Below are 13,938 nucleotides of genomic sequence, written 5' to 3' on the forward strand. Positions count from 1 at the left end.
AAATCATCCTTCAGGAATTTTATGTATACCCACATACTTTCAACATATGTAAATATATTGTTTGGTCTGTAACTTTTTTTTTAGGGTCTCACTCTAGCTCAATCTGACCTGGAACTCAACTCACTCAGTGCTTGCTTGCTTCTTACTTGTTTGTTTGTTTGTTTGTTTGGTGTGTGTGTTTTCAAGGTCAGGTGTTGCTCTAGCCCAGGCCGACCTGGAATTCACTATATATTCTCACAGTGGCCTCAAACTTACAACAATCATCTTACCTCTGTCTCCCAAGTGCTGGGATTAAAGGTGTGTGCCACCACACCCAACTTCTCTCAGTGTTCTTATACTGAATGATTCTCCTGCCTCTGCCTCCCAAGCACCCACTTGAATCCAGCAAAGAATGATTCTTACATGGTTTCAGTTGCCCCCCTCAAACCCTCCAATTTTTGATTTTTGGAGTTTCTTTCTGAGATAAGGTTTCATTCACTACATAGCCAAACTGTCCAGGAACTTATAGTACAGATTGGTCTTAAAATTCCTGATCTTCCTGTCTCAGCCTCCCAGGTGCTAGGATTGCACAGAGGTACTACCACACCAAGCATTTCTACTTTAAAGAGCTATAAAAACAAAACAAGCCAGGCATGGTGTACACCTTTAATCTCAGCAGAGGTAGGAGGATCGCCTTGAGTTCAAGGCCACCCTGAGATTAGATAATGAATTCCAGGTCAGTCTGGGCTAGAACAAGACCCTAGCTCGGGGGAGGGGGGTACAGGGGGACAGACAGTTGCCCTCTAAATATTTACATTCATGCTCATATAGTAATTCTCCTCTCGTTTTTGTTTTGGGTTTTTTTGGGGTTTGTTTTTTTTTTTCCGAGGTAGTGTCTCACTCTAGCCTAGGCTGACCTAGAATTCACTACGGAGTTTCAGGGTGGCCTCGAACTCACAGCAATCCTCCTACCTCTGCCTTCCAAGTGCTGGGATTAAAGGTGTGTGCCACCATGCCTGGCTCTTACTTTTTTTTTTTTTTATTTACTTATTTGAGAGGAATAGACAGAAAAAGAGGCAGATAGATAGTGAGAGAATGGGTGCACCAGGGCCTTCAGCACTACAAACTCCAGATGCAGGTGCCACCTTGAGCATCTGGCTTACGTGGGTCCTGGGGAATGGAGCCTCAAACTGGGGTCCTTAGGCTTCACAGGCAAGCACTTAACCGCTAAGCCATCTCTCCAGCCCCTGGCTCTCACTTTTAATTAGAGAAATCTCTCTTCTCAGATGGCAGTGACTGTGGGGATATTCAAAACTCAAAGTTGGAAAAGATGTGATAGGGGAATGTTCAACACTGAGACGATCACACCTTCCAAGGCTCAGGAGTCATTGCAGAAGTGGTGGTGGAAAGGATGTAAGAGCCAAAGGATGGAGATGAGTGCTTGAAACACTGTCTTCCAGATACAAAGTGGCAGTTGCATTTACAACCTCAGTGGCTATCTCTACATATACAAGACCTGAATAATATGAGGGGCCCCCAAAAAGACATCAAATAGGAAAGGGACTAATTGGAAAAAAGCAGAGGTTCAGCAGAGGGGGATGAAAGAGTGATAAAGGAGGGTGGTAAGAGGGTATTATAATCAGGGTACATTGTGTATACGTGTAGAGATTGTTAATAAATAGATATTTTAATATTCTATCTATTCATTTGTAAGGAGAGCAAGAAAGAGATGAAGTGAGGGGAATGAGCACACCAGGGCCTCCTGCTACTGCAAGTGAACTCTCAATGCATGTGCCACTTTGTGCATCTGGCTTTCTGTAGGTATCAGGGAACTGAACCCAGGCTATCAGGCTTTGCAAGCAAGCATCTTTAACCTCTGAGCCATCTCAACAGTCCAATAAAAAGTTTTTTTTAAAAAATGAAGACAAGTCCGGGCGTGGTGGCGCACGTCTTTATTCCCAGCACTTGGGAGGCAGAGGTAGGTGGATCACCGTGAGTTCGAGGCCACCTTGAGACTACATAGAGAATTCCAGGTCAGCCTGAGCTAAAGTGAGACCCTACCTCAAAAAACCAAAAAAAAAAAAAAAAAAAAATGAAGACAAGAAGCCGGGCGTGGATGGCTCATGCCTTTAATTCCAGTACTCAGGAGGCAGAGGTAGGAAGATCACCTTGAGTTCAAGGCCACTCTGAGACTCCATAGTGAATTCCAGGTCAACCTGGACCAGAGTAAGACCCTACCTCGAAAAACCAAAAAAAAAAGATAAGACCTGGTGAAATGGCTTAGTGGTTAAGGTTCTTGCTGTAAAGCCTTAGGACACATGTTTAAGTCTCTAGGTCCCACAAAAGCCAGATGCACAAGGTGACGCAAGCACACAGGGTCACACATGTGTACAAGGTGACACACACATCTAGAGTTCAACTGCAGTGGCTGAAGGCCCTGGCACACCAATTCCCTCCATTTCTTTATCTTTCTCTATTTGTCTCATATTTTTTTTAAAAGGCCAGTCTCTTGGACTTGCCTTTAAAAAAAGATGAAGGCAATTATGCAACAGAAACCTATGCAGTCAGTAAAGCCTAAAACATTATCTGACCTTTCTATGAAAGTTCTTCCTAGCCCTTGTACTAGAACATAAAATAACAACATAAGTAGTTAACAGAATTATCATAAGAAGTCTTCAAGCTGTAGCTCCAGTAGAATATTAACCATTTGTTTTTTAGGTAAATTAATGGCTTAAACTCATCTTGCTTATTAAAAGCTCAATTTTACAATTATGAAAATAACAATTTAAGAAAAAAAATATATCCCTACTATAAGCTTAACTTACTTTTAGAATTGGTCTTAATATATTTTATTGCAACGTATCTTGCAAAATGGTACATCAGATGAATAAATTTAGGACCTCCAGGAGAAAGAAATAATGAGCCAACAACTTGAGGAAAGCTACTTCCACATTCAGCCTATGGAGAAAAGAGGTGATTAGAAGACCTATCAACAATAACTCCCATATTTATATACACAGCTTTTAAAGAGTACAGCAGTCGTGGAGTAGAAGCCATGCTTCAAGAGCAAAGTAATCCATCAGCATTGCCTCTTCACAGCACAGTAGCTTGGACATATCCAATTCCACTGTGGAGTGGAAAATAAACAGAGAAGGTCAAAGCCTTAACCTGCCACTTCCCCAGCCCACTACCTCCTCACATCACAACATTTTTTAATTTTTTCAATTTTTAAACATAGAATGATTAATCAAAATGATTCTATTTGAACCATAGTTGAACTGTTTGGTTTTTCTAAACACTAGATGGACTTGGTAACAAACATAATAAATAATAAAGGTACAAATTATTGATACTTATCTGGAGAAATAAACTCAAACAATATAAGGTCAAAAAACAAAATCTTGCAGGCATGGTGGCAAATGCCTTTAATCCCAGCACTCAGGAGGCAGAGGTAGGAGTAAGTTCAAGGCCACCCTGAGACTACATAGTGAGTTCCAGGTCAGCCTGGACTAGAGTGAGGCCCTCAAACCAAAACAAAAACTATCCTTGGACTGGCAGGATAGCTCATTTGCTAAAGTATTCTCTTGCGAGCATAAAGACCTGAATTTGATCCCCGGAACATATTATGTAAGATGCATCCCAGAGACTGGTGGATCTCTAAAGCTTGCTGGCCAGTTAATCTAAACTAATCAATGAGTAAACAGGTCAAGACGACCCTGTCTCCAAAAGAGGTGGAGAACACACCTGAGAAATGACACACGAGGTTGTCAGGTTGTCCACTGGCCTTCACATGCACATAAGTATACCACACACAATCACACAAATATACATATATACACAAAAAAAATTTAAATAAAAATATGCCATATAACAAACTCCCAGGAACCAAAAACCTACTCTAGTGCATTTTAGTAAAAAAAAAAAAAAAAAAAAAAAGTTAGTTTCTCAGAAATACACATGATTGCTAGGCATGGCAGCACATGCCTTTAATGATCTCAGCACTCGGGAGGCAGAAGAAGGAAGATCACTCACTATGAGTTCAAGGCCAGCCCGGAACTACAGAAAGTTCCAAGTCAGCCTAGGCATGAGTGAGACCCTACTTCAAAAAACAAAACAAAAACAAAAAAAAAAAAAAAAGGAAAAAGAAATACACAGGATCATGCTGAAGAGATGGATCAGAGGTTAAGGTACTTTACTGCAAAGCCTAGCAAACCCAGGTTTGATTCCCTAATACCCACTTAAAACCAGATGCACAAAGTGACACATGCATATGGAGCTCATTTATAGTGGTTAGAGGTTCTGGCATGCCCCTTCTCTCTCGCCTCTCTCCCCGTCTCTCTCTGCATGCAAATAAATAAAATATATTTTTAAAACTTGATTAGGGGAGGGAATTACCAGGGGATATATTTTATAATCATGGAAAATGTTAATAAAAATTTAAAAAAAAAAGAAAAACTTGATTAGGGCTGAAGGGATGGCTTAGAGGTTAAAATGCTTGCCTGCAAAGCCAAAGGACTCAGGTTTAATTCCTCAGGACCCACTTAAGCCAGATGCAGAATGGTGCATACATCTGGCATTCGTTTGCAGTGTTTGGAGGCCCTGGCGCACCCATTATCTCTGTCTGTCTCTCTCTCTCTCTGTCTCTGACTCTCTCATGTAAATAAAAATTTAAAACCTTGATTTAAAAAAAATACACAGGTTCCCATTGGAGAAAAAAAAAAACAAGAAATATAGATTTCACTTTTGAAGAAAATTAAGTATTATTTGTTGTTTTGTTTGTTTTTAGGAGGCTAGTAATACAACACAGGTCTTGGCACATGTTAGGAAAGTACTTATCATTAGGAAAGCACTTATCACTGAGGTACATTCCTAGCCTTAAAGTAGTGGTGGAATTTGTTTGTTTTGTGAGACAGAGTCTTGCTTTGGAGCACTGACTGGCCTGGAGCTTGTGGCAATCCTCCTGCCTCTGCCTCTAGAGTTGAAATTGCAGGCATGCACCAACATGCCGGCCCTTCTTCAAGTATGTATTTTCCAAAAAGAATACTTACAGATATCTTTTTTAACCACTCACAGCAATGTTTCCGGAATTCTGTGTCACTTTTTTGATCAAGCGGAGGCCAGCAAACTCTTAAAAAACAAAGAGCATTAGACTCAGGATGCAAAAATATCCATCTCAGCCAAATTTAAAACACATCAAACTTTTTTCCTATCATAAAAGCATTGACGTAAAATAAATTCAAATTAGCATTTCTAGATTTTAGCAAAAGAATCAATCTGTGAGAAACTGGATCCTTTTCTTAGGTACCAATATTTATAAGCCTGAGTTCAGTTTAGCACAAATGACTAGTAGTAAGTCTTAAATGGAACAGCTGCTAACGATGCCAAGAATTTGGGCTTGGGGAGATGTCTCAGCAGCTAGAAGTACCTGCTTGCAAAGCCTGCTGACCCAGGTTCTATTTCCCAGTACTTAAGTAAAGCCAGACACACAAAGTGGCAGATGGACCTGGAGTTAGTTTGTAAAAGCCAAGGAGTCCCAGTATGCCCATACCTCTCTATCAAGTAAATTAAAAACAACTTTTTAATTGCCAAAAGGGGGGCTGGAGATATGGCTTAGTGGTTAAGACACTTGCCTGCGATGCCTAAGAATTCATATTCGAATGTCCAGGTCCCACATAAGGCAGACATATAGCAATACAAGTGTGCAATGCTGCTCATTTTAAAATGCCAAAAGGGCCAGGCATGGTGGCTCATGCCTTTAATCCCAGCACTTGAGAGGCAGAAGGATCACCATGAGTTTGAGGCAACCTTGAGACTACATAGTGAGTTCCAGGTCAGCCTGGGCTACAGTGAGATGCTACCTCAAAAAAAAAAAAAAAAAAAAAAAAAAAAGCTAAGCTAACAGGTACATGCCTTTAATCCCAGCACTCGGGAAGGAGAGATAGGAGGACCACTGTGAGTTTGAGGTCACCCTGACACTACATATTGAATTCCAGGTGGGCCTGGGTTAGGGAGAAATCCTACCTCAAAATACCAAAAAATTAAAATTAAAAATTGCCAAAAGGCCAGGCATGGTGGCATACGCCTTTAATCCCAGAACTCAGGAGGCTGAGGTGGGGAATCACTGTGAGTTCAAGGCCAGCCTGGAGCTACAGAGTGAGTTCCAGGTCAGCCTAAACAGGAGTTAAGATCCTTCCTCAAAAAGAAAACAAAGGGCTGGAGAGATGGCTTAGCGGTTAAGCGCTTGCCTGTGAAGCCTAAGGACCCCGGTTCGAGGCTCGGTTCCCCAGGTCCCACGTTAGCCAGATGCACAAGGGGGCGCACGCGTCTGGAGTTCGTTTGCAGAGGCTGGAAGCCCTGGCGTGCCCATTCTCTCTCTTCCTCTATCTGTCTTTCTATCTGTGTCTGTCACTCTCAAATAAATAAATAAACAAAATTAAAAAAAAAAAAGAAGTAAAAAAGAAAACAAAAACCACAATACCAGCTGGGTATGATGGCACAAAAGTATAATCACAGCACTCAGGAGGTAGAGGCAAAAGGACCACTGAATGCCAGGAGTTCACTGCCAAATAAACTATATATGCAGTTCAAGACCAGTCTGGGTCACATGATACTCTGTCTCAAAGAAGTAAAATTTTAAAGGTAAAATTGATTTTATATTAGTTTTTAAGTCTAATTAAAACCATAAGGGAAATTAGGAACTCATTTTATGACACAAAACACAATAACTATGAAATATACATTAATTTTAAGGTAAACAAAAGACTCACTCAGAAAAAATAAATAAAATAAAATAAAAAGATTCAGACATATAAAGATTAAACAAGCTGGGTGTGGTGGTGCATGCCTTTAATCCCAGCACTTGGAGGATTGCTGTGAGTTCAAGGCCACCTGGAGACTATGTAGTAAATTCCAGGTCAGCCTGGGCTACAACAAGCCCCTACCTTGAAAAACCAAAATAAAAAGATTAAACAAGCATCAAATTTCTAAGACTCATAACTGAATTTTGTTACAACCATTCAAAACAAGTTAATGGTCAAAGTTAGAATTCTTGTTTACATGAATAGCAAAATAATTTCAGGTCTACTTTCAAATTTGAGAAAGACAAAGAAAAAAAATGAAATAATTTCTTCTTACTTGAAAATTTCTTTGGTGAGAGATGCATCCAGCGTTTGAAACAAAAAATAAGAAACTATATGAAAGGCATCATGGTTCATCTTGTCAAACATGTTCCTAGCGGCATAAAATTAAAAAAAAAGGAAAATGATTAACAAAGTTACACACCATCAAAAATTACCTAATAGTTACACAGATTAATATTTTTCCTTTTTTTCTTTTGGTTTTTCAAGGTATGGTCTCACTCTGACCCAGGCTGACCTGAATTAACTATGTATCTCAGGGTGGTCTCAAAACACATGGGGATCAGTGCTAGGATTAAAGACATGAGCCACTACACCCAGCCAGATTAGGATTTTTCAATTCTCTTCAGACATCAAAGATTTTTACTCGTTCAGGTACATTTTGATCAATTAAGAAAAAATACAGGCAGGGCTGACGTGAAGGCTTAGCAGTTAAAGGAGTTTGCATGCGAAGCCTGACAGCCTGGGTTCAATTCACTAGTACCTACATAAATCAGATGCACAAAAAGATACATACGCTTGGAGTTCATTTGTAGCAGCAGCAGGCCCTGGGGCACTCATATTCTCACTCTCAAATAAACATTTTAAAAAATAAACAGCTGAGGAGATGGCTGATAGAGCTTGCATGCAAATCTTAATGGTCTGGGTTCAATTGCCCAGGACCCACATAAAGCCAGATGCACAAAGTGGGTATATGCATCTGGAGTTTGTAGTGGCATGAGGCCCTGGCGTGCCCATTCCCTTTCTCTCAATTTTTCTCCATCTCTGCCTTCAAATTAAATATTTTTTTTAAAAATTGGGTATAGTGGCACAAGCCTTTAATCTCAGTACTTGAGAGGCAGAAGAGGTAGGAGGATCACTGTGAGTTCAAGGCCACCCTGAGATTACATAGTAAAGTCCAGGTAAGCCTGAGCTAGAGTGAGAGAAAAAGCAAAAAAATAAATAAATAAATACAGGTGGAGGAGAAAGTGGCAAAAATTTAAGCTTTGTGGGCTGACCTATCTTCCTGAACCCTATTTTATGCCTCTAACAGGAAGCATTTCATCTCATCTTCACTATCATGTAAGTATTCATAAGTACTATACTACTTGCTTTAATTTAATTTTATTTAATTTTAATTTAATTTTATTTTATTTTATTCAATCCTAGTAACACTAGATAGTAGTTTGACTAGCCTCATTAAATAGATGTGCAAACTTAAATTTAGAGAAATTAGAAAATGCCCCACACCCCCCAAAAAAATACATAATCAGGAAGTGGAAAAGCACTTGTTTGAAATGCCATCTGACTCCAGAGCCGAGGGTCTTTAGTATTAGACTTTATTCCCAGAACCATCTTATGATATGTTATCAAATTCATCAGTTTAGCCTAGTGTAGTAGCAGATGCCTTTAATCCCAGCACTGGGGAGGCAAAAGTAGGAAGATCACAGTGAGTTCAAGACCACCCTGAGACTACAAAGTAAATGAATTCCAGGTCAGCCTGGCTTAGAACAAGATCTTACCTCAAAAACCCAAAAAAAGATTCATCAGTTTATTGTTCCAGTTACTCTAATTAAGATAGTCAGCCAGATGTAGTGACACACACCTTTTATCTCAGCACTAGGGAGACAGAGGTAGGTGGATCATCGTGAGTTCAAAGCCACCTGAGACTACATACAGGTCAATCTAGTCTAAAGTGAGGCCATACCTCAAAAAAAAAAAAAAAAAAATTTGCCGGGGGTGGCCTTTAATTCCAGTACTCAGGAGGCAAAGGTAGAAGGATCACTAAATTGAAGCCAGCCTGAGACTACATTGTGAATTCCAGGTCAGGCTGGGCTATTGGGAGACCCTACCTCGAAAAACAAAAAGAAAACAAAGTAGTAATAATAATGAGTTATCAATCAAAAAATCTAAATATGTATATATATATATATATATATATATATATATATATATATATATATATATATATATATATATAGGACAAGGAAAAGTAACCCACTAATCTTTATCACAATACTATAATCAAGTCTATATGGGAGATATAGTCGGTGAAAAAGTTCTAGCTTAGCAAACACAAGACCAATTGTTTACATCCACACCACTATCCAAAAAAAGAAAAAGAATCTAACAAATTGCTTTTTGTTAATTGTCTTTTTAAAGAATATTTATTCATATTTATTTGAGGGGGGACAGATACAGAGAAAGAATGGGCAAGCCAGGACCTCCAGCCACTGCAAATCAACTCCAGACGCCATGTGCATGTGGCTTAAGTGGGCAATGGAGAATCAAACCTTAGGACCAAATTCTTTATTTTTTTGTTTATTTTTATTTATTTATTTGAGAGCGACAGAGAAAGAGGGAGAGAGAGAGAGAATGGGCACTCCAGCCACTGCAAACGAACTCCAGATGTGTAAGACCCCCAGAACGAGGACCCCACGCTCTGCCCGGATACGGCAACCCCCCAAATCACTCACGAGAAGCAGTCTTGATGCAAACTGCAAGAGGATTTTATTCCAAGCGCACTGGGGCCCACAGTCGTACACCGCACAGGGGTAGAGGACTGCAGAGCCCCGAATGCAGGAACGGGACAGTTTTTATAGGGTTTCTAACAAAGCCTGTGTATTAGACCAATCATTTTTTTTAACATCAGGAGCCCATGGGGTGCGAGCCAGTCAGTTTGTGCCACTCCATAGTTTCTAAGCCAATTAGTTTAATTTGTTCAAGCCCCTCGTGGACCAATCAGTCTCCTATGACCTTGGTGGTCAGCATTTGCGCAGGTCCTTGGGTGGGGGTAGCAAAGTGTGGTATCAGTCTCCTATGACCTTGGTAGTCTGAGGCAGGCTGCTACAGCTTATGGTGCGGGCTACTAAGGCTTACGGTGTGGGCTATTAAGGCTTATGGTGCAGGCTATTTACAGAAACCAAATAAGTGGTTCACTTTATTACTCATTTCCCATCCTTGAGGACTATCTCATGCCCTTTTTACCTAGTTTTATATTAGGAACAGGCTCTGATATAATGAGAAGAGGGATTCTTTACTTGCTTCCAACAGAGAGTAAAGCCTGGAGTTTGAGGTATGCAGGGGCCCGCTTAAGCTCCCTTTGGAGCGTGATAGTATTTCTGGGCTTCTGAATTCTTGGGCCTTTCAGATGCATGTGCCCCTTGTGCATCTAGCTAACGTGGGTACTGTGGAATCAAGCCTCAAACCAGGGTCCTTAGGCTTCACAGGCAAGCGATTACCACTAAGCCATCTCTCCAGCCCCCAAATTCTCTTGTCCTTAGAATGTCTCTACTCCTCAAAGAATACAAATGAAGTTCTATTTCCTCGACATCTTTCCAACCTGTTATTTTCTCCGGCAGTTCTGTTCCCTTCTCTGCAGCACTTGCCACAAATTGTAACAAGATTGTTACATATATAAATTGGTGAAGACTGTGGAGACCTTTGAAATTGAACTGAGTACAATTTACAAAGTGTAATGGTTATAAATATATTGGGGGCCAGGGGTGGAATGTGGTGGTTTAAAGAGAATAGATGGCCCCCAATATATTCAGTTGTTTGTTTGTAGTTTGCATGGCTACCTGGCTGGAGGCAATGTCACTGGGTGATCTTAAGGTATGGTGGTGGGTTTCCGATTTCAATCTAAAGATATGCAAAGTGTGCCTAGCTGGAGTTCCTGAAGTGTGCTGTGGCTTTTAGGCTTGTACTTCTTTCTCCCTGCTTGGGCCTGTGAAGGCAGGCCAGCTTCTTCTGCCATTATGGAACTTCCCCTGATCTGTAAACTTCAATAAATCCCTTCCTCCATAAAAAAAAAAAAAAAAAAATGCTTTATCAAGAACAGTGTTGGCTATTATAGGGTAAAAGGATGGTATGGTGGTTTGATTTAGGTGTCCCTCATAAACTTAGGTGTTCTGAAGGCTAGGTTCCCATCTGATGGAAATTTGGAAATTAATGCCTCCTGGAGGGAGTGTATTGTTGGGGGCAGGCTTATGGGTGTTAGAGCCAGTTTCCCCTTGCCATTGATTGGCACACTCTGTTTATGTGAAGTTGTCCACTGTCACCTTATTATGGGCCAGGGGGTAATGTCCACAATCTGCTGATGCCATTGTTTTCCCTTGTCATCATGGAGCTTCCCTCTGAGCCTGTAGGCCAAAATAAACCTCTTCCCCCCCCCCAAAAAAAAAGAACAGTGTTGGCAGGCTGGAGAGATGACTTAGTGGTCAAGTTGCTTGCCTGCAAAGCCAAAGGACACAGGTTCAATTCTCCACAACCCACACAGATGCACACGGTGGTACATGTGTCTGGAGCTTGTTTGCAGGGCTGGAGGCCCTAGCATGCCCATTGCCTATTCCCTCCCTCCCTCTCTCTAATAAATACATTATCTATATACACATACACACACACACACACACACACACACACACACACATATAGACTTTTTACAAAAGTATTTGGGCTGGAGACATGGCTTAGCGGTTAAGGTGTTTGCCTGCAAAGCCTAAGGACCCAGGTTCCATTCTCCAGTTCCCACGTGAGATACACAGGGTGATGCATTCATCTGGAGTTCTTTTGCAGTGGCTGGAGGTCCTGGAACATCCATTATACCTACCTCTCGCTCCCCATCCAATATATATATATAAATAAAAGTTTTTGAAAGAACAGTGTTTACACAACTACATACTCACACAAACTAGAAATGTATAGAATTACAACAAAAAATGCTTGAGGTCAATAAAAATGTATCTAAGTAAATGTGATTCACCTTCAAAAACATCCCAGCAAACTTGGGAGACAGAGGTAGGAAAACTGCATGAGTTCCAAGCCACCCTCCGATTACATAGTGAATTCCAGGTCAGTCTGGGCTAGAGTGAGACCCTACCTCAAAAAAACAACAAAACGGGCCTGGTGGCACACGCCTTTGATCCCAGCACACAGGAGGAAGAGGTAGGAGGATCACTGTGAGTTCAAGGCCACCCTGAGAATGCAGAGTGAATACCAAGTCAGCCTGAGCTAGAATAAGACCCTACCTCAAAAAAAGAAAACAACAACAAAAAATTTAAATATAGCAAGGTGTGGTGGCACACACCTTTAATCCCAGCACTTGGGAAGCAGAGGTAAGAGGATCGCCAAGAGTTTCACCTTAATATAGCTTGCCTGCCTGCCAGACTACATAGTGAATTCCAGGTCAGCCTGAGCTAGAGTGAGACCCTACCTCAGAAAACCAAATAAATAAATAAATAAATATGAAATAGGTCTGTGGGCTGGAGATGCATCAGAAGTTAAAGGCACTTGCTTTACCTGATGGCACAGAGTCTTATTCCCCAGTACCCACATAAAGCCAGATGCATTAAGTGATGCATGTGTCTACGGTCCCTTTGCAGTGACAGAAAGCCTTGGTGCCCCAAACTCTGTCTCTGTCTGTCTGTCAAATAAGTAAATTAAATATTTATTTTAAAAGGGCTGGAGAGATGACTCAGCAGTTAAAGGCACCTGCTTGCAAAGCCTGATGGCCCTAGGTTTTATTCCCCAGTACCTAGTTAAAGCCAGATGCACAAAGTAACTCATGCATCTGGAGTTTGTTTGCAGTGGCTGGAGGTCCTGGTGACCCCATTCTCTCCCTCTCCCTCTCTCTCTCTCTCTCTCAAATAAATAATATTTTAACAAAAGAATAAGAAATAGGAAGCCAGGCGCAGTGGCCCATTCCTTTAGTCCCAGCATTCGGGAGGCAGAGGTAGAGGATTGCCGTGAGTTCGAGGCCACCCTGAGACTCCATAGTGAATTCCAAGTCAGCCTGGACTAGAGTGAGCAGTCTGGTTTCTATTCCTCACTACTAACACAAAGCCCAACGTAAAAAGTGGCACAAGCATCTGATGTTCACTTGTGGAAAGGTACTCTGGCACACACATATGCACAAATAAATTATAAAATATTTTTACAACATAAAAATAAAATAGCCGGGCGTAGTAGTGCAGCCCTTACTTCCTACTCTGGAGAGGCAGAGGTAGGATTGCTGTAAGTTCGAGGCCACCCTGAGACTCCATAGTAAATTCCAGGTCAGCTAGGGCTAGAGCAAGACTCTACCACGGAAAATTAACAATAATTCTTAAAATAAATAAGACACAAACACAAAACCTTTAGGCTTGGGTCACAGCCATAAGAGAAGTGGGAAAAAAGAAAGGGCAGGAGCTTTTTACCTTTCCTTTTAATACTTTTTCGCTAACTGCTGCCTGTTTTGGTTTCCAATCGAAAAAGTAAGAATGATAAAAACCACCTTGAAAAGCGGGAATCTTAAGGCGATCGCACGTAGTTCCCAAGGCCGCCGCTACCCAGTCGCCACGGCTCCCGCGGCCTCGCAGACCACCCGCGTCCAGCGCCCGGGCAGGCCACCCGCAGCCCCGGCCCGGCCCGGCCCCGCGCTCCCGGCGGGTTCCCCAGCCCGCCGCCCGCCGCCCGCCGCCCGCCCGCCGCCTTACACGCCGAGGTGCTGGCACGACAGGACCTTCCCGCCCGCGATGGCGGTCGAACCGGGCTCCAGGCCCAGGGCCCGCAGGAGCATCCAGAGGTGCTGCTTCTCGAAGGCGGTGACCCAGGCCGAGCTCATCTCGGCCCTCCGCCCCGCAGGGCCGGCCGCGGACCGAGGCCCAGCCGGCGCCGGGACCCCGTCGAGCGGCCCTCCCTACCGGCCGCCCGGGGTCGCGGCGGCCTCTCCTTCGCGGCCGCCTGCTGCGTGCTCGCCCGGGGCCATTCCGCGGCGAAAGGCCGAGGGGCCGAGAGGAAAAGGAAGCCTCGCGCCACAAAGAGCACGTCGGGCCGCCAGGGAGAAGCCGCCGCAGACCGAGCGTCC

General features: G+C 42.4%; 1 protein-coding gene across 1 annotated transcript in view; it reads right to left on the reverse strand.

The window, feature by feature from the left end:
- Positions 1-13,733, reverse strand: part of Haus6 (HAUS augmin like complex subunit 6) — a 56,010-nt gene extending 42,277 nt beyond the window's left edge. Inside the window, 4 exon segments of the mRNA XM_045151583.1 lie at positions 2,805-2,937; positions 5,028-5,106; positions 7,114-7,209; positions 13,568-13,733. Coding sequence (XP_045007518.1) covers positions 2,805-2,937; positions 5,028-5,106; positions 7,114-7,209; positions 13,568-13,695 — 436 coding nt within the window. The 5' untranslated portion in view covers positions 13,696-13,733.
- Between the last annotated feature and the right edge of the window lie 205 nt (positions 13,734-13,938).

Source organism: Jaculus jaculus, chromosome 1 (assembly GCF_020740685.1).
Source record: "Jaculus jaculus isolate mJacJac1 chromosome 1, mJacJac1.mat.Y.cur, whole genome shotgun sequence".
NCBI lineage: Eukaryota > Metazoa > Chordata > Mammalia > Rodentia > Dipodidae > Jaculus > Jaculus jaculus.